Source organism: Bos indicus, chromosome 19 (assembly GCF_029378745.1).
Source record: "Bos indicus isolate NIAB-ARS_2022 breed Sahiwal x Tharparkar chromosome 19, NIAB-ARS_B.indTharparkar_mat_pri_1.0, whole genome shotgun sequence".
Classification (NCBI taxonomy): domain Eukaryota; kingdom Metazoa; phylum Chordata; class Mammalia; order Artiodactyla; family Bovidae; genus Bos; species Bos indicus.
Genome location: NC_091778.1, coordinates 49,668,477 through 49,689,618, shown reverse-complemented (window position 1 = coordinate 49,689,618; position 21,142 = coordinate 49,668,477). Strand labels below are relative to the sequence as shown.

General features: G+C 44.8%; 1 protein-coding gene, 1 long non-coding RNA gene and 2 other non-coding genes across 5 annotated transcripts in view; 1 reads left to right on the top strand and 3 right to left on the bottom strand.

Moving 5' to 3' along the window:
• TEX2 (testis expressed 2) overlaps positions 1 to 3,503 on the top strand; it is a 113,839-nt gene extending 110,336 nt beyond the window's left edge. For both annotated transcript variants that reach the window (XM_070773794.1, XM_019980840.2), the window contains exons 11-12: positions 128 to 248; positions 1,872 to 3,503. In XM_070773794.1, the coding sequence (XP_070629895.1) occupies positions 128 to 248; positions 1,872 to 1,994 (244 nt within the window). In that variant the 3' untranslated portion in view covers positions 1,995 to 3,503. The remainder of the gene's footprint in view (positions 1 to 127; positions 249 to 1,871) is intronic.
• Positions 3,504 to 5,208: 1,705 nt separating this feature from the next.
• LOC139177871 (small nucleolar RNA SNORA76) lies at positions 5,209 to 5,341 on the bottom strand. Its single transcript, XR_011562336.1, has one exon. It is a non-coding gene; the product is annotated as a small nucleolar RNA SNORA76 (small nucleolar RNA).
• Positions 5,342 to 5,371: 30 nt separating this feature from the next.
• Positions 5,372 to 6,068, bottom strand: LOC109573430 (uncharacterized). Its single transcript, XR_002182914.2, has 2 exons — positions 5,668 to 6,068; positions 5,372 to 5,457 (listed from the first exon to the last, which is right to left on the bottom strand). It is a non-coding gene; the product is annotated as an uncharacterized lncRNA (long non-coding RNA).
• Positions 5,535 to 5,604, bottom strand: LOC139177847 (small nucleolar RNA SNORD104). The gene has a single exon (XR_011562313.1). It is a non-coding gene; the product is annotated as a small nucleolar RNA SNORD104 (small nucleolar RNA).
• Positions 6,069 to 21,142: the final 15,074 nt, after the last annotated feature.

Here is a 21,142-nt window from a genome sequence, read left to right as displayed (position 1 = left end):
GATTTTCAGAAGAGGAAAACATTTTCAAGTACTGATAAAGCCTTGTGTAAATGAGGAATGTTTACTCTGGGTACCATCCACTTCTTTTCTTTGCTTCTAAATGTGGTTATTTGTCTTCTTTTAAAAGGTATGGATTCCGGAAGCCACCATATATTGAGCTGAAAGCTCGGCCAAAACTTGGAGAGAGAGAAGTGACTTTAGTTCATGTGACAGACTGGATAGAGAAGAAACTGGAACAAGAGTTTCAGGTACACCTGCTGGGTCATCTCATTTCATGCTGAGTCTAAAAGCTCTGGGCAGAACAGAGGTCCAGGATCCTCCTTGGAAAATCTGATGAAAGCTATGGACCCTCATCTGGGGAAAGTACACATGTGATCAGAGAGGCATAAAATTTCAGGTTTAGTGTTAGAAACCCTGAAACTCATCCACATCCTGTTACATAGTCTTCAGAGGAAACTCAAAACGTTGGGGTCAAAGAGCAAAATGACCGTCATGTCCCCGTAGGCCTGGTGAGGGTTACGTCGTCCATCTGCTGGGGCCATCTTGGGACTTTTCCCCTAGGTGGGGCCTGGAGTTGGCCCGTGAGTAGCGCCTGGGCCGTGGTCAGGGAAGCCGTTCCTGCCCTGGTGTGGTAGCCACCTTACTCAGTTTGTGTGTTTCGACATTCTCCATGCAGCTACCACCTGCCTTGGGAGTTCAAAGGTGAATCAGGCCTCTCCCTGCCCTGTGAATCTTCGAGGGTAGTCCTGGAGTTGACTCAGCCAGAGCTCATTCTCCAAGTCTGTCTCTGCATTCTTCCACCACAGGAAAGAGCAGTGTGGCCAAGGCCTTGCAATGAGCTATTTCTATTAAATTTTTATCAGGTTTTTGAGGCATAGCTGACTTTTAAGGTTTTATGGATTAACAGACTATTTTATAATGAATTTCACTTTCTGAAGAAGACCCATATTATGTTTGCAGTAGTACCTTTTGAGTCATTGCCTTTAAAATTATACTTTTTATTATCTAAAAACTATATTATTTAAAAGCTGTAGCTGTAAATATAACAACCAATTTATGGAAAGCTTTATTTTATCTCCAAAAGAAAAAGCACTTTGAACCTAGTTAGGGGAAAAGCAACCTCACGCCTGTAGTTCTTTTTCTTTTTCCTACGTGAGGAATTTGGGTGGGTCATCTCTTTTAAAAGTATTGGGCTAGAACGGTCACCCCTTCTAGGGGGCAGACTTTGGTGCATGGTATTTTCGAGGCAAGTCGGGAAGTTGAAGGGTAGCTGTTTGCATTCTCCCAAGGCCACATGCTTTTATTTTTGCTTTTGGAAGCATTTCTGAAGGTGAATACATTGCCAGAATTCACTTACATAAAATTAGTTTATAAATAGGCAAAGCACCATTGCTGTCAATCACTGATTATCCTTTGGGTGTTCATGATAGTAGGATTTCTTTTCTATGCAGCTTTAACTGGTTCTGGTTTGGGGGGAAAAAAATAGCTTACTTTTTTGTTGCTAGGATTTTAAGTGCTAGGATAAAATTTACTTAGAACAAGTGTTCTGGATATAGTCATTTGGAATCCTGTGAGCAGCTTATGCCAATTCTCTTAATGTTATTTATCAACTCATGAGTAATTTTATTATATGTACGTGAACTCAAAGGCTGCTTCTGCCTCACAGGCTATTGGGTTCTCATGTTCATGCACTGGTGTTGATGCCTCCAGGCTTTCTGAATATTATAGAGGAATTAGTGTGGAATGTGTAAGAAAAGTTGTTTCATATGGATTTTAAAAACTTGTCTAAAGCCTAAAATTCTCATCAGAACACAATAGGGCAACTCCCAGAGAACAGAGCCTTGTTCCATGTCTGTTCCTTCTTTCTGCAGAAAGTTTTTGTCATGCCAAACATGGATGATGTTTATATCCCCATCATGCACTCGGCCATGGATCCTCGCTCCACGTCCAGCCTCCTGAAAGACCCACCTGTGGAGGCCGCTGATCAGCTGTGATGGGTGCAGTCCTCGTGTTCCCAGTAGTGGGAGATAAGCTCAGTGTGGGGTTCTCGGCTGCCATCTGGGCTGCAGCGCTGGCCTTTCCTTGTGCCACCACTCTGCCCTCTGCCTGCCGGTGCCGGTCCCACCCTGAGGTGTCCCGAGACTGGGGTCCAGATTGCCTGCTGCAAAGCTTTGCCTCAGCAAAGGAAAACTGGAAGGATCATCCCGGTGGATCCAGAGGTTACTGGTGACTCCCACCCTGGCTTTTCTGAGCCTACCAGGTTTTGGTGTACCACAAGAGCACATTAAGAGCCAAGCTGCACAGCTGGAAGGCTTCCCTTTGCCTCCTCGATGCCTCCAGGGTCTTTGCTCAGCCAGCCAGCGCAGTGGAACGTTTTCTTGCTTCCCCAGTTCGTGTGTGGCAGCCCCAGAGGACATCAGTGTGGTTCCATGTGTGGAGGGTGGGGAGTGGGATTTTGTGAGCTGTGTCTTTGGTGATAAAAGAGGTGTGCATGGCAACTTATTGTGTTTTGGAAGCAAGTAGCCATAGAACATACAACTCTTAACACACTACCAGCTGGGGCGAGAATGGTGGGATTTATGTGTACATTAGGCAAAGCCATGAGATCAAACCATCCCATGCCTTCTACCAACAAGGTACAATCACCTGGTTTCTAACTGATCCCGTTTTCCTGAGACCTGAGCATATGTGAAAATGTCAAACACTGCGCAAGACTGGATTGGAGTGCGGCCAGGAAGCCAGAGCCACCGTCCATCCACCTGGCGCTTCCTCTGTGCTCTGGGAAGCTTTAAATAGGCATAAATGCCTTGTTAACCTAATTGGCTAGGGATGTTTTGTGGGCAGTTTCCTTTCTGATGGCCAAAACAGGACTGCTCTCTTATCATCTTGAGTCAAGACCAAAAGTTCGCTCAACATCAAACACTACAGATCTCAAAATGAACGTGACATTTAACATTGCCAACTTTATTTTGTGCACTTGTGTCAGAATGTTTAGTTTACAAGTTTCAGGGCTCTCTCAACTGTATAATTTGCTTTGAGAAGTACACTCAAAATACAAATTTTTAATTGTTTAAAGCTGCATTCAACATCAGACTTACCTTGGGTGACTTTTGACAACTACATCTGTGGACAAAGCTAATAGTGTTTTTTTTAAACAGCAGCAGCACCTTGCCTGAACATGACTTTAAAGAAATTAATATATTGAAAGAATATATTTGAACCCTTATTTGATTACTTTAATTGCACCATTAAAACATTTGACTTAAATTATTGGACCATTCCAGTTGGTGTGCTGTTCTCATCGTGTAGGCCGATTTGCCTGTCAGTCCGCATGTCTTCTTCACTGGTCTTATAATTTTTGTGCAATAATTTAAGGCAAAGGACTAGATGCACTATTGTGTAAAGAGATTACACGACTGTACCTTATTGCACTTAATCAAATAGTATGTGGGGGATTTACAATCGCTTGCATTGTTTCACAAATAAATATCTCATGTCAAATACTAGATAAGCATCCAAGTTATTTCTACTTAATCCTGTTCAGGTAACGAACAGAATAAACTATGGCACAGAATCTGAGCCGTCAGCTGCCAGTGGCAGCTTCAGTTTCTTGAGTGATCACTGGACTTGTTCTGTTGAGGACCCAACGGAGACCACACCTTGGTACGCACTATGTCCTTTGGTCCTGTCCGACTCTGCAACCCTATGGACTGCAGCCTGCCAGGCTCCTCTGTCCATGGAATTCTCCAGGGTGGAATACTGGAGTGGGTTGCCATGCCTTCTTCCTCCAGGGGATCTTGCTGATCCAGGGATCGAACCTGCATCTTAGATCTCCTTCACTGGCTGGTAGACTCTGCACTAGCACTACCTGCAAAGCCCTCGTAGGCTGAGTTCACACCAACCGCCTACTAACTTGGAGCCACCTCCATTATTAAGCAACAAAGCCGTTAAGACACGGCACTCCTGCATACTTGCCTTTCAACACCTGCCACCTTGTCCTCGGAACTGATGCACATTTCAGCTAAGCTTTGGAGCCCATTGTCATCTGTGTTTTAACTGCAAATTGGCACTTGCCATATACCTCTCCAAGGATTAAATCCTGTGTTGCTGCAGCTGGTGACCTTCAACACCCACCCCCAAAAGTGGAGAGCAGTAATAAAGCACTCTGTGCTTCAGGCAGGGACTGGCAGACAGGTCTTCAGATACATTTTCAGGAGCTGAGTTCAACTTTCTCTCTTCATATCCACAAAAACACTGAAAACCTCATGGTGACAACTGTCCCTGTGACTAGCAAAAGCTTTACGAGACTAACAAAACTAGAGAAATACGTGCTCAATTGCATGCATCCCCTCACCAAAATCTCTTTTGTACTGACTTGCTTCTTTGGAGCAGTTCTCAGAGCTGTTTCCTGGGCTGCAGCTCTTATTTTGCCCCAAATACTACTTCACTTCAGTCCCCCAGTCATCTCTTTGCCACCCGAGGACTGCAGCACGCCAGGCTTTCCTGTCCATCACCAACCCCGAGAGCTTGCTCAAACTCGTGTCCATCCAGTGGATGATAAAACTCAACTCTCCCTTTGTACACGTTTTTAAAACACCCAGAATGCGAATTACACCTGCAAGTAGGTGCCTATGTTGTGCCCTGCGGCAAAATACCTTGGTACTGTGAGCTGTTCACATTGTCTGGGGCATACTCTAAGTCAAAGTGAAGTCGCTCAGACGGGTCCGACTCTTTGCACCCTCATGGACCGTAGCTACCAGGCTCTTTCCTCTATGGGGTTTTCCAGGCAAGAGTACTGGAGTAGGCTGCCATTTCCTTCTCCAGGGGAATCTTCCCAACCCAGAGATCAAACCTGTATTTCCTGTATTGCAGACAGACGCTTTACCGTCTGAGCCACCAGGGAAGCCTATTTTAAGGTAGTCCGCGAATACCCCTTATCAAAGTTAGTAAGCTCATGAAGCCCAAGACCGGGAGGCAATTCCAGTGGAGTACACCACGGCCCTTGAACCGTTCAAGGCCACAGCCTATTTCTCATCTCCTCTCCCTGCAGATGGCCATCCACACGGCGGTTAAATGAACCTGCGCGTCTCACAGGTCCCCATGAAAGTGACACTCGGACTCAGGGAAGTCACAAGAAATAAGCAGACTACAGGACCCCCGACGTCTTCCCCAGGCCTCTGTATACCCCGCCCCGGCAGCCCAGGGCGGCCGTGTCGCTCGCGGTTAAAAGGGCCGCCGCCGCGGGGGCAGACGACCCCAGTTATGCGCGAGCACGTGCTCTGGCGCTGCAGCCTGACCCCCGGCGCCACGCGCAGGCGCGGCGGGGGCTCAAAGGCAGCGCGTCGCGACAAACAACACAGGACACTAGCACTGGGATCAAACCATTTTATTGAGGGGCTTCGGGGGAAGATCGAAAAGCTGGGAGGACAATGACATCCGACGCCCTTCTCGAGCCATCTGCAAGAACAAGAGCTGTGGGTGAGGAGTGCGATGTGCCCGCAAGCCCGTCTATTCCCAGCCGCCGAGGCAGCCCGACTCAGACTCCAGTTCGCATCACCCGCGTCAGCAGTCTAACACGTGCTTTATTTGGGATGTCATCACCGCAGGCCGCCCTCCCTCCGCCCGACTCCCAGGCCCCCGACACAAAACAAACACCTCCTCACCTACCCAGCTCTGATTCAGCAGCTGAAAGGAAGCGAAACTGGCCTGGTTTCTACTTAAAGTAGCAGACCGGATGTAGTTGGGCGGGCCTTACCGCTATTGACCAATTGCAAGTTAAAACTTCCTGCCACGTGACTGTAAAGTAACTCACTGATTGGCCTGGCTCTCTGAGTCCTCCAGAGTATAGAGTGGTTACATGCCAACCATAGAGATGGGTGTTAAGTAAAGGCTGTGTCCTAAATTTAGTGTCCTAATTCTTCTGATTTCTTTCATCACCTAGGTCACCGGCTTGTGAGTGGTGTATCTCTCTATAGTACACAAAACGGAACAGCACAGACAGTAGGGCGCAGGAAATGCTTAACCTGTTAGATAGTCTGTTTCACGAGCTAAGCTAGGAGCTGAGGTGACAATAGTCTTGCCCCTGAATTTAAAGTAACCTGTTCTGGCAGAAAAAGCTTGCATTTGAAAGCAGGTCGATGTGCAATCAAATCCTGACTTTGTGATGAATTCGCTTCTTGACCTTGATCACTTAGCCTTTCTGAGCCTCGATTTCTGAAAAACAGAGAAATCCAAAGTAACAGCGGTGTACAAGGATTACATTAATGTCAATCAACTGACACATTCTAAGTGGTAAACAAATACGTGTGTTTGAAGTAGTGGTGTGACGCGGAAAGCTTATGTGATTATATTACTTTAATAAATGCTAAAATAGAAGTAGCTTACTTCAGAGGCCGAAGGGAGAGAAGGTCTGAGATCAAACTGTGAGGCAGACACATTATTCACAAGTGGACAATAAGAATATGTCCTTGCTATCTGGGTTTGATTTCGGCTTCCAAAGTAACTCACCAGGTAAAGAATCGGAATGCTGGTTAGATCCCTGGATGGGGAAGATGCCCTGGAGGAGGAAATAGCAACCCACTCCAGTATTCCTGCCTGGAGAATTCAATGGACAGGAGCCTGGCAGGCTACAGTCCATGGGGTTACAAAGAGTTGGACACAACAGAGCACTCACACACTCTGGGTTTGATATACTGGGAGAGGGAACAGAAAACACACAGGCGCAATAATCTGGTTATCATTACTTCCTTTATATGTTTTACTTGGGAATTAATTTTCTTTTTTCTCCCAACTTAATAAGGAAAATTTATTGTTTTCTGTAATAATGAAAGTATTTCAGCCTGTGTTTGTATAGTTGAATAGGACTCTTACTTTCCTTATTTTCTACATAGTCTTTAGTTATATTTCTAAATTCTTCTTTGGTCCAAAACAATCATTATTTTGGCAAGTGTATTGTAACCTGTATATGATGTGGACTTTAAGAAAAACCCACAGTGTAAGATGAGTGCGCTGAGTTTATTCAGTGTCTTACTGGGGATTTTAGGCCAGGAGACAGAGAGCTATGAGAAACTGTTCCCAAGAAGCAAGGGAGGAGCCAAGAAATACATGAATTTTTTGCTAAAAACAAAACAAATATAGTTGAACATCAAAGATTACTGCCATTCACAAAAAACAGCCATCTCAATGATTTTAGTGCTTTTCTATATATGGGAAAAGGCAAGAATGTGGGGGTTGTAGACATTTTTCCTTAGATGTGTATCTTAAGTATCTAGGGGCCAGTATCCAAAGCAAAGAATGCTTCCTGTTTTTCTCGCTCCTGATTCCCCTCAGGTCCCCTGTCAGTGGTGGCCAACTGGAGCAGCTAATGGCGTGATCCTTGTAGAACTGGAATGGCAGGCAACATTTTTTTTTCTTGTCAATGATTATTTTCATTGCCGTTTAATAAACCTTTGTTTTTAATTTCAACATTTATTACTCTGTAGTACAGTTTCTACATTGGGAAATTAATTAGTTTTCTTTGTGACCTAAAACGATCTATTTTTATAAATATTCCACAGATTCTTGAAATGGAGATCTTTTCACTATCATGTACAGATACTGACATGCAGCCTGCCAGGCTCCTCTGACCATGGGATTTCCCAGGCAAGAATACTGGAGTGGATTGCCATTTTCTCTTCTCCAGGGAATCTTCCTGACCTAGGGATGGAACCCGGGTCTCCTGCATTACAGGCAAATTCTTTACCGTTTGAGTCACCAGGGAAGCTCTAATATGTTTTCCAACATGGTGAGTGTAAAAATGATATCTTTGATGCCAGTCATGGGCCAGATAAAGGCCCATGAAGATGAATGGTTCTATGAAGACCTATAAGACCTTCTAGAATTAACACCCAAAAAAGAGGTCCTTTTCATTATAGGAGACTGGAATGCAAAAGTAGGAAGTCAAGAAATACCTGGAGTAACAGGCAAATTTGGCCTTGGAGTACAGGGCAAAGGCTAACAGAGTTTTGCCAAGAGAACACACTGGTCATAGCAAACACCCTCTTCCAACAACACAAGAGAAGACTCTACACATGGACATCACCAGATGGTCAATACTGAAATCAGATTGATTATATTCTTAGCAGCAAAAGATGGAGTAGCTCTATAGAGTCAGAGAAAACAAGACTGGGAGCTGACTATGGCTCAGATCATGAACTCCTTACTGCCAAATTCAGACTTAAGTTGAAGAAAGTAGTGAAAATCACTAGACCAGGCAGTTCAGTTCAGTTCAGTCACTCAGTCATCTCCAACTCTTTGCGACCCTATGGACTATAGCATGCTAGGCCTCCCTGTCCATCACCAACTCTCGGAGTTTACTCAAACTCATGTCCATTGAGTCGGTGATGCCATCCAACCATCTCATCCTCTGTCATCCCCTTCAGGCCTTCAATCTTTCACAGCATCAGAGTCTTTTCAAATCAGTCAGTTCTTCGCATCAGGTGGCCAAAGTATTGGAGTTTCAGCTTCAACATCAGTCCTTCCAATGAATATTCAGGACTGATTTCCTTTAGGATGGACTGGTTGGATCTCCTTGCAGTCCAAGGGACTCTCAAGAGTCTTCTCCAACACCACAGTTCAAAAGCATCAATTCTTCTGCGCTCAGCTTTCTTTATAGTCCAACTCTTCATCCATACATGACTACTGGAAAAACCTAGCCTTAACTAGATAGACTTGTTGGCAAAGCAATATCTCTGTTTTTTAATATGCTGTCTATATTGGTCATAACTTTTCTTCCAAGGAGTAAGCGTCTTTTAATTTCATGGCTGCAGTCACTATGTGCAGTGATTTTGGAGCCCAAAAATATAAACTCTGCCACTGTTTCTACTGCTTCTCCATCTATTTGCCATGAAGTGATGGGACCGGATGCCATGATCTTCGTTTTCTGAATGTTGGGCTTTAAGCCAATTTTTTCACTCTCCTCTTTCACTTTCATCAAGAGGCTCTTTAGTTCTTCTTCACTTTCTACCATAAGGATGGTGTCATCTGCATATCTGAGGTTATTGATATTTCTCCCGGCAATCTTGATTCCAGCTTGTGCTTCATCCAGCCCAGCATTTCTCATGATGTACTCTGCATAGAAGTTAAATAAGCAGGGTGACAATATACAGCCTTGATGTACTCCTTTTCCTATTTGGAACCAGTCTGCTGTTCCATGTCCAGTTCTAACTGTTGCTTCCTGACCTGCATACAGATTTCTCAAGAGGCAGGTCAGGTGGTCTGGTATTCCCAACTCTTTCAGAATTTTCCAGAGTTTATTGTGATCTACACAGTCAAAGGCTTTGGCATAGTCAATAAAGCAGAAATAGATGTTTCTAGACCATGCAGATATGACCTAAATCAAATCCCTTATGATTACACAGTGAAAGTGACAAATAGATTCAAGGGATTAGATCTGATAGACAGAGTGCCTGAAGAACTATAGACGGAGGTTCATGACATTGTACAGGAGGCAGTGATCAAGACCATCCCCAAGAAAAAGAAATGTAAAAAGGCAAAATGGTTGTCTGAGGAGGCCTTACAAATAGCTGAAAAAGGAAGAGAAGCTAAAGGCAGAGAAGAAAAGGAAAGATATACCCATTTGAATGCAGAGTTCCAAAGAGCAGCAGGGAGAGATAAGATAGCCTTCCTCAGGGATCAGTGCAAAGAAATTGAAGAAAACAATACAATGGGAAAGACTAGAGATCTCTTCAAGAAAATGAGAGATATCAAGGGAATATTTCATGCAAAGATGGGCTCAATAAAGGACAGAGATGGTATGGACCTAACAGAAGCAGAAGATATTAAGAAGAGGTGGCAAGAATACACAGAAGAACTATACAGAAAAGATCTTCATGACCCAGAAAACTATGATGGTGTGATCACTCACCTAGAGCCAGACATCCTGGAATGCAAAGTCAAGTGGGCCTTAGGAAGCATCACTACAAACAAAGCTAGTGGAGGTGATGGAATTCCAGTTGAGCTATTTCAAATCCTGAAAGATGATGCTGTGAAAGTGCTGCACTCAATATGCCAGCAAATTTGGAATACTCAGCAGTGGCCACAGGACTGGAAAAGGTCAGTTTTCATTCCAATCCCAAAGAAAGACAATGCCAAAGAATGTTCAAACTACTGCACAATTGCACTTATCTCACACGCTAGCAAAGTAATGCTCAGAATTCTCCAAGTGAGGTTTCAACAGTAAGTGAACAGTGAACATCCAGGTGCTCAGGCTGTATTTAGAAAAGGCAGAGGAATTAGAGATCAAATTGCCAACATTCGCTGGATCATCGAAAAAGCAAGAGAGTTCCAGAAAAACATCTGCTTTATTGACTATGCTAAAGCCTTTGACTGTGTAGATCACAATAAACTCTGGAAAATTCTGAAAGAGTTGGGAATACCAGACCATCTGACCTGCCTCTTGAGAAACCTATATGCAGGTCAGGAAGCAACAGTTAGAACTGGACATGGAACAACAGACTGGTTCCAAATAGGAAAAGGAGTACGTCAAGGCTGTAAATTGTCACCCTGCTTACTTAACTTCTATGCAGAGTACATCATGAGAAATGCTGGGCTGGATGAAGCACAAGCTGGAATCAAGATTGCCGAGAGAAATATCAATAACCTCAGATATGCTGATGACACCACCCTTATGGCAGAAAGTGAAGAAGAACTAAAGAGCCTCTTGATGAAAGTGAAAGAGGAGAGTGAAAAAGTTGGCTTACAACTCAACATGCAGAAAACTAAGATCTGGTCCATCACTTCATGGCAAATAGATGGAGAAGCAGTGGAAACAGTGGCAGAGTTTATATTTTTGGGCTCCAAAATCACTGCACATAGTGACTGCAGCCATGAAATTAAAAGATGCTTACTTCTTGGAAGAAAAGCTATGACCAACATAGACAGCATATTAAAAAGCAGAGATGTTACTTTGCCAACAAAGTTCTGTCTAGTCAAAGCTATGGTCTTTCCAGTAGTCATGTATGGATGTGAGAGTTGGACTATAAAGAAAGCTGAGTGCCAAAGAATTGATGCTTTTGAACTGTGATGTTGGAGAAGACTCTTGAGAGTCCCTTGGACTGCAAGGAGATCCAACCAGTCCATCCTAAAGGAAATCAGTCCTGAATATTCATTGGAAGGACTGATGTTGAAGCTGAAACTCCAATCCTTTGGCCACCTGATGCAAAGAACTGACTCATTTGAAAAGACCCAGATGCTGGGAAAGATTGAAGATGGAAGGAGAAAGGGACAACAGAGGATGAGATGGTTGGATGGCATTACCAACTTGATGGACGTGAGCTTGAGTGAGCTCTGGGAATTGGTGATGGACAGGGAAGCCTGGCATGCTGCTTTCCATGGGTCACAAAGAGTTGAACACGACTGAGTGACTGAATTGAACTGATGGGCCAGGTATGGTGTCATGTATATTATTGATTTAGTCCTCTTAGAAATGCTGAGCTAGCATTTTAATTAGGGTTTAGTGGTTGTAAGTGATGGCAACCCAACTCAAACTAGCTGGTCTAAATAGGGTAGCATGTCTGACTCTTTGTAACCCCATGGACTGTAGCCTACCAGGCTCCTCTATCCCTGAGGTTTCCCAGGCAAGAATACTGGAGTGGATTGCCATTTCCTACTCCAACGGATCTTCCCAGCCGAGGGATTGAACCTGCATCTCGAGTCTCCTGCATTGGCAGATGGATTCTTTACCACAGGTGCCACCTGGGAAAGCCCATAAATAGGGGAAAGTTTAGTTAAACAAGGGAAGACAAGCTGTGCAGGCTGATCTCAAGGCAACTAGAGGCAGAACTTAAGTTTGTCCAGGACTCCTTTACCACATCTGTGCTTCTCTTTATTTGTCAGGTTTTTTTTTTTTTTTAATTTTTTTATTTTTTTTTTGATGTTCAAGCTGGTTTTTTAAAATTTTGAAATGGCTTTCATTACAGATGGAGGCAGCTCCTGGGCCTCACATTCCTGGCTTTGCCAGTAGAAAGGAAATGAGTCCTTTTTGTGGCTCTAGTTGGGGCCAGATTGGATATAAGCACACCCGTGGGTCAAATAAAGGTGTCAGATGGGTAGCTGTTTTGGTCAACTATTACTACACAACAAACAACTCCATAATTCAGTGGTATTACACAACAGTCCTTTTATTATCTCTCGCAATTCTGTGGGTTAACTAGCCTTGTTAACTGAAAACAGTTTGCCTCTTTTATCTTTTGCCTCAAGCCCAAAGACACAGCCAAGCCAAAGATTGGGAGAAGGAAGGATTTATTACTTGCAGCAAGTAAGGAGAATGCCTTTTCATACTGTTCATGGGGTTCTCAAAGCAAGAATACTGAAGTGGTTTGCCATTCCCTTCTCCAGTGAGATGTGAGAGTTGGACTATAAAGAAAGCTGAGCACTGAAGAATTGATGCTTTTGAACTGTGGTGTTGGAGAAGATTCTTGAGAGTCCCTTGGACTGCAAGGAGATCAAAGCAGTCAATCCTAAAGGAAATCAGTCCAGAATATTCATTGGAAGGACTGATGCTGAAGCTGAGATTCCGATACTTTGGTCACCTGATTCAAAGAACTGACTCATTGGAAAAGACCCTGATTCTGGGAAGGATTGAAGGCAGGAGAAGGGGATGGCAGAGGATGAGATGGTTGTATGGCATCACTGACTCTGATGGACATGAGTTTGAGCAAGCTCCAGGAATTGGTGATGGACGGGAAGGCCTGGCGTGCTGTAGTCCATGGGGTCTCAAAGAGTGGGACACAAGTGAGCAACTGAACTGATCTGAACTGAAGGAGAATGCCAGGGATATTTCACAAAGCAGTGTCTCCACAAACAGCAAAATTAGGGAAGTTTTAAGCTAAGGGAATGTTCATATTCATGAAGGGGCTGGGGCTGTGTGTATTCATGAAGGGATTTGAGTAAAGGAGAATTCAGCACAAAATTGGGGCAGTGTTTGACAAGGTCCAAACTTTAGTTGCTTGAAGTCACAGAGGTCAGAAAAATATCAACATCATTCTTTAGGTTCAGACCAGTCTGGGGTCTTAGCCATCCTCCACCTAGGAGGGGGCCTTAGTTCCTGTAGAACAACTCCAAGGCCATACCAGCTTATTATGTATATCCCTTAAGGAGGAACTTGGACTCTTTTACTGCTGAACTATTAAATATATATATATATATATATATATATATATATATATATATTTATTTATTGAAGTGTAGTTGACTTACAATGTTTCAGGTGCAGAGCAAGATGATTCAGTTGTACAAATACACATATATTATTTTTGAAATTATTTTCCATTTTAGGTTATTACTCACTGAACTATTTTTTCCTGATGTTGTCCTTTGTTCCTGCATCCCCTCACTTTTCTTGTGTGTGTGCGCTTAGATGCTCAGTTGTGTCCAAGTCTTCGCAACCCTATGGACTGTAGCCCACCAGGCTCCTCTGTCCATGGGATTCTCCAGGCAAGAATACTGGAGTGAGTTGCCATTTCCTCCTCCAGGGGATCTTTCCAACCCAAAGATCACACCCAGGCCTCTTGCCTTGCAGGCAGATGCTTTACCATCGAGTCACCAGGGAAGCGCCTTATTTGACATGCTGTAAATAAGTGTTGCACTTTGCCTTCATCACAATCTAGTGTCAGTAAATTGGCTCTGCTTCGAGGTGGGCGAGCGGACCTGAGTTCAGTTTAATAATTATACAGTCCCTTGAACATGGTAAACGTTTGATAATTGCTATTGAATTCCTTGTTCTGAATCTTCTTGTTTGTGTAACTGGATCAGTAAGATGCTTTCCATCCTGCTTTGGCGAGGTCTCTTGTGTGAGCCCTGGTCTCCCCTTTTCTTGTTCTAGATTAAGACCCAAATAACCCTTGCTATGGACTTGATGGGTCAGATGGTAAAGAATCTGCCTGCAATGCAGGAGACTCGGGTTCGATCCCTGATTTGGGAGGATCCTTGGGAGAAGGGAATAGCAACCCACTCCAGTTTTCTTGCCTGGAGAATTCCAGGGACAGAGAAGCCTGGTGGGCTACAGGCCATGGGGTCGCAGAGTCGGACACAACTGAGCAATTAACATACACACACACAACCCTTGTTAACTGTCTTCTAATGTCTCTCAAATGCCTGTCTTTTGCTCTAACTCTCCTCCTGAAGCATCTCACTCTGCTGCCTGGTAAGAAAGCCCAGCCTGACTCTAATGCCCATCCTGCCTGCCCTGCTTACCTCCCACAGTTGCTCCAGGTAGAAGTCAGCACGAGCTCACCGACAGATCAGCTGGGGCTTCCAGGAAGCCACACATGGTTTTCCTTTCTCCAGGCTTTTGTTCAGATCTTCCTTTCCCCCGACTATCCTTCCCCTTGTCAAATCTGACAAATGGTCCAGCCCAGATACCCCTTCTTCCATGAAACCCTCCCTGTTCTATCTATTCCATTCCTTTCCTTTCACCAGACCCATCTTTCTCATGAACACCATCAGTTCAATCACTCAGTCATGTCTGACTCTTTGCGACGCCATGAATTGCAGCACGCCAGGCCTCCCTGTCTATCACCAACTCCAGGAGTTCATTCAAACTCACATCCATCGAGTCGGTGATGCCATCCAGCCATCTCATCCTCTGTCGTCCCCTTTCCCTCCTGCCCCCAATCCCTCCCAGCATCAGAGTCTTTTCCAATGAGTCAACTCTTCACATGAGGTGGCCAAAGTACTGGAGTTTCAGCTTTAGCATCATTCCTTCCAAAGAACACCCAGGGCTGATCTCCTTCAGAATGGACTGGTTGGATCTCCTTGCAGTCCAAGGGACTCTCAAGAGTCTTCTCCAACACCACAGTTCAAAAACATCAATTCTTCGGCGCTGAGCTTTCTTCACAGTCCAACTCTCACATCCATACATGACCACTGGAAAAGCCATAGCCTTGACTAGACGGAACTTTGTTGGCAAAATAATATCTCTGCTTTTCAATATGCTATCTAGGTTGGTCACAACTTTTCTTCCAAGGAGTAAGCGTCTTTTAATTTCATGGCTGCAGTCACCATCTTCAGTGATTTTGGAGCCCCGAAAATTAAAGTCTGACACTGTTTCCCCATCTGTTTCCCATGAACACTATAGTTCTCTTTTAAAGTTTATTCCTGCCTTCTTGCAGTTTTCACAGTTGGCCTTATACTTTGATGTTCTCTGTGCACATCCTATCACCTTTGGTGTTGTATAGTCAGTAAGTTGTGCCCAACTCTTTGCGACACCATGTACTCTAGCCCACCAAGCTCCTCTGTCCATGGAATTTCCCAGGCAAGAATACTGGAGTGAGTTACCATTTCCTTCCGCAGGGGATCTTTCCAACCCAGAGATTGAACCGTGGTCTCCTGCATAGCAGGCAGATTCTTTACCATCTGAGCCACCAGGGGATGCCCTCGATGGTATTTGTTAAAAGAATGCATGAATAAATGAGTGAATGAGTGGGAACCTTGCAAGGTCAAAGATGAAGTCACCCTCAAAATGAAGAGGATGAAATTATAAAGTTTTTTCTGCTCTAAAATTTGGTTCTACCTGTGAATGAGCTCTCTTACAAAAAAAGGAGAGAGAGAGAGAATAGGTAGGGTTTATATCTTGAGCCTTAAGAAACACAGTCTGGAAGGAGGAAAAAGAGTAGATAGACAACAGGAAAACTAGAAAATAGTACTCTCCAAGAAGGAAAAGTTCAAGATAAAAGGACTGTTAACATACCTGGGGGAATTCCGTAGCGGCCTAGTGGTTAGTCTTACTGCTGAGGGCCCCTGGTTCGGCCCCTGGTTCAATCCCTGGTTGGGGAACTAAAATCCCACAAACCTCATGGCCCAGCCAAAAACAAACGAAAAACGAGAGAGGGCCAGAGTGAAAACGATGAAGCAAGCCCACTGGGATTATACCGGAGGAAGAATGTTTATGAGCTGCTTGAGAGTACTTTCCAGAGAGTTCTGTGAAAATCAGCCAGACTCCAGGGGATTAGGAGGCATTGGAGGCACTACGAGAGGATGGCCGTTTCCATGTTGGCGCTGAAGCAGCCCTTTGAGAATATTAATAAACTCTTTGACCATCTGATGCGAAGAGCCAACTCACTGGCAAAGACCCTGATGCTGGGAATGACTGAAGGCAGGAGGAGAAGGGGACGACAGAAGGTGAGGCGGTTGGATGGCGTCAGCGACTCAGTGGACATGAGTTTGAGCAAGCTCCGGGAGACGGTGAGGGACAGGGAGGCCTGGGGCACTGCAATCCATGTGGCCGCAAAGAGTGGAGACAGCTGAGCGACTGAACTGCCACACTGGTACCACTGTGGGTGCTTCACCATGGTGGCATACAGACTCAGCACAAATGCGTGTTTCATATAATGCAACCTCTCAGAGGCAGGTGAACAAATAGTCAGTCAGGACTGGCCTGAGCTCCCTCCTGGGGCAGAAACCCCACGGGAAAGTCCACTCTTCTCTCCCACGTGGCTGCTCGGGGACTTTTGTGGGTTGTGCTTTTGCACAACCAACCCCCAGTTGAGAGACTTACATGTTATTGGAGGCAATGCCCTTTATCATCACATATTTGTACAAACTTCTGGTTGTTAATAGTATTCCAGGGACATGGCAGCCTGGGCTCCTGCTTAACCACCTTTATGGGCCACACAATGGGCACTTTGTCACAACGCTGGGGGACGGGCAAGAATAACAGCCGGTGACGGTGCAACACTGCAGCAGTCATGTTGATAGCTGAGTTCTTTTCTTTCTTCCTTTTTTAAAAAATAATATTCTTTTTTGTTATTGTTGTGCTGGGACTTGCCTGGGAGTCCAGTGGCTAAGAATCCATCTTCCAATATAGGGAACTTGGGTTTGATCCTTGGTTGGAAACTAAGATCTCACAAGCCTTACAGTGCAGCCAAGAAAAAAAAATCTGGGTTGTGCTTCTTACTAGCTGTGTGTTACCCACCTGGCTGTTAATCTTTTAAAATTCCAACGCACCATCTGTAAAATGGGGCCAAAAACACTACCTCGTAGAACTGCCGATAACATGAGCTGGTCCCGTAACGCATGCGTTTTTTGCACATTTTTTAATAATAGCCAACAGCCAACAAATATTGACTGTGGATAAGAAAGAATTATTTTTGCGGTACAAGAAAAGTGCATGGTAGATTGGACTCTGTGGTAAAGAGAAGTTCTTTTAGAGTGAGTGTCACCATCCTTTCAAATCCCAGAACAGGAAGAACCAAAGTAAGAACCTTACTACCAAACTGCTCAGTGACAGCAGCTTTGAAAAAATTTCCCATTTAGCTTGCTACCAGAGAGTCTTGCTTCATCATTTTATTTATCCCTTAACTACCCCCCAACATCTGCTGTAAGCGCAAGTATGTTTGGGAGCAGTAGCAGCATGAAAATTACTAAGAAAAAAAAAAAAAGAGTGGGTTTATTCTGATAAAGACACTGTTCCTTTGATATGGTACTGGAGCTTTCAACCGTGACCTCCCTTTCTGGTTTTACCAGATTTTCCTTTCAAGTCTCCTTCAAAAGGAACTAATCTCTCACTAAAGAGCTGTCTGCAAACTAACCTCATAATCATTTTTAAATGAAATTTTGGAGGGTTTCAAATAGAATTGAGACAGGCACAAACTTTTGCAGGCTGGATCGTAATTTCTTCCACTAGAGGGCGAAATTTGCTAAAATAAATAAAAGGAATTACTGGTCGGAGGGATTAACACCGGACATTAGGAGTGAGCTGGATTCCAGGATCTTGGCTGCCCTTCTCAACTGCAGAAACTGGAAAACACACAGTCTCCACCCCACAGGGCTCCACCCCAGAAGATTCTGAATCAGTGCGGGGGAAGAAGGCATAAAAAGGTGTTGGAAATCTATTTTTGAAAACCTTTCCAAGTTTGGGAACCACTGATTTAGAGAGAAGTGAAGATTTTAACTCAGTTTTTCCCACCACTAGCTCTCCCCTGCTGATATATTCAGGTCCTGCTTGCTCCAATTTTTGTTGAAAATATATTTATTAATTTATTTGGCTGCAAAAGGCCTTCACTGTGGCATGTAGGGTCTTCAGTGCATCATGAGCCCTGCGGCATGTGGACTGTCTAGTCGTGGCACGCTGGCTTAGTTGCTCTGCAACATGTGGGATCTTAGTTCCCCCATCAGGGATTGAACCCATGTTCCCTGTACTGCAAGGCAGCTTCTTTAACCATTGGCCCACCAGGGAAGTCACATGATGAACATGTATTTTAACCTTGGTGGAAAAAGAGGGCTTATCTTTACCCTAAAACCATGACCTTTGCTTTAGGTAGAGGATGCTATTTAATACAACTTCCAGAAAGGTCATTTACTGACCATTTTCCAGTCTTTTCTATGGTCAGGTCCACTTCAAAGGCACCCTATAGAAGTATTTCCATTTCTGTCTGTATTTATCAGCGATGCCAGCTTTTGCTTTATCACAAGCAAAAAACTCTCTAAAACAATACTTGACTATTGAACAAGACTGTGGGCAATGCTGCCATAAATAAAACCAGCACTTATCAGGATGAGTTGCCAATCAAGTGGAGACATGTACAAGACATATGGACTGATTAAGCGTAAGAAAAATTGAACTGGTGCATAAGAAATTCGGATTACCTAAAACAGTGCAATTATGGCCTGGAGATTTGGTTCAAAGAAGTACAAAATAAATATACCTACCTGGACCCTTCTCCTTGGAATGGATTTTTTTCTTTATTAAATCTTTAAAATTGATTTATGAGTCAGATTGAGGTAAGCATTCCCCTTTGTGTTTTATCTGCTGTGCTTACAGGGTCACAGTGACATTTTGAATTGTCAAAGGGCTTCCAGAGTTCCAGCACAGAAAGTTCCCCTCCTGGATTTACTCTATTAGAGGAAAAAAGCACCAGAGAAGGGATGTGAAAGCAGCATTATCCAGTCAAGCTTCTCATTTAACTCAACCCTGTGGTCTTACACTGGGAAGCCCAGTATGGGAAGCCCAGTGTGGGAAGCCAGGTGTGGTCTTACACATCCTGTGGTGCTCTTGCAAGCTGGACAGATAATCGTTAGAGCTCCTCCCACTTTCCATGGGCTCCTCCCACTTTCGGTGGGCTCCTCCCTGGCCACTTGGACACCCTGGCTCCAGGAATGATGGAGCTTCTGTTACTGCACATCTCTTCCCAATCCCAAACCTCCCCATCTGCATTTTGATATGCAGATAACACTTTTCAAAAATGTGTCTACTCTGTGTTCTAGTGTGTCTAGTAACAGACACACTAAAATGTGTCTAGTTACCAAGATTGATCCTCCTCTTTAAACTGATGTGTTGGATTCTCTAGCGGGAGTAGAGTTTAGTCCCTTGACTGTGACTCAGGCATATGAGGTTGGGAATGGGGAATCAGTTCAGTTCAGTTCAATCGCTCAGTCGTGTCCGACTCTTTGCGACCCCATGAATCACAGCATGCCCTTACGGCAGAAAGTGAAGAGGAATGGGGGATATTGTTGGTGAATTTTGTTGATGGGATTTTAGTTTACTATGAGCATTTCCTTCCCCCCCCCCCCCAATATTTATTTATTTGGCTGCACCAGGTCTTGGTTGCAGATCTTTGATCTTCGATCTTTGTTGTAGCATGCGGGATCTTTAGTTGCTACGTGCAAATTCTTAGTTGCAGAGCGTGGGATCTGGTTCCCCGACCAAGGATCGAACCCAAGACCCCTGCATCGGGAGCATGGAGTCTTAGCCCCTGGACCACCAAGGAAGTCCTGTCTGCATTTCTGTCTGCTGTATTGAGATAAGATTGGCTCACATATATCCAGACCAGACATCTGGTCAGTCTTCCACCACTACTTTTTTTTTTTTAATTGAAGTAAACTCCAGGAGATAGTGAAGGACAGGGAAGCCTGGTGTGCTGCAGTCCATGGGTCACAAAGAGTTGGACATGACTGGGTGACTGAACAACAATAATTGAAGTACAGTTGATTTACAGTGTTGTGTTAGTTTTAGGTGTACAGCACAGTGATTCATGTGTGTGTGTGTGTCCTTCAGATTCTTTTCCATTATAGGTTATTACAAGATATTGAACACAGTCCCGACTACTTCTTTGTTTTCCCTAGCATTGCTTACTTGTTTCCCCTAAACCCTGAAAAATCTTGGACTGTCATATGAACAAGTCAAGAAAAATTAGAGAAGTTGCTGTCTTTGTTTTCTTTTTCTCCTAGAATATAGGAATGTGCTTCCAACCTCTCTCTTGTCACAGTGTCCTCTCTCCCAGTTTTCACCTATATAAGTGGAGGGCAGCATGGGACCCAGTGACCAAACAGCTTCCAGGCTCTTTAAATGAGGTTAAGAGCCCATAGCCTTCAAATGGACCTTGTACTAGTCCTCAACAAACCCACTCTCTCCAGGCTTGACACATGTCAAGCTTCACAAGGTCATATCTACAAATGCCATATAAACACACATGACACCAGTAGCCAAAAATGGTTTCCTTGTTCGTAATTTTTGGCCAATGACTTGGCCATGGTTATACCAAAGGGAATTGGTGGCTGTTGGATATGATTTGAAGGGGAATTCCTGAGGGCAAAGAAAGGGAAGAAAGGGACCTTTGGGTTAACTGAGACGCAACTGGAGGACACCGGGGATGCGAACTCAGCGATAGCCAGGCGCAGAGCAGAAACGCCGGGTTTGCAGGAATCCCTCCCAGCTGCCTGCCTTCGCTCAGAAGATCACCGACGATCCCACCACGGCGGGGCTCTGGACTCAAGGCACCGCCTGTCTCCTGGCCTTTCCTGATCCAGCCTGACGCAGAGGGTCCCTAGGCGGGGGTCATTGGGACCGCCTGGGGCAGGGAATGCGCCCACGTGGCCGGGTTACCGGCCTCCACTTGCCTCAGACAAGTTCTTTGCCTCGATCACTCAGCTCCCCTAGATGCCGGACGCAGAGGCCTGGTCCTCTTCTCCCGCGGCCGCAGCCAAGGGACCCACGGCCAGCTGGAGGCCTTTGGCACCGCCTATAACCCCGCCCCTCCCGCGACAACCCCGCCCACACCAGCCCAATCCCCGCCCCGAGCCAGGGCCCCGCCCAATCCCAGGCCCGCCTCTAGGTCGGCCCCGCCTCCGGCCCCTCCCCGACCGGAAGAAGCGCCGGCGCCCGGCA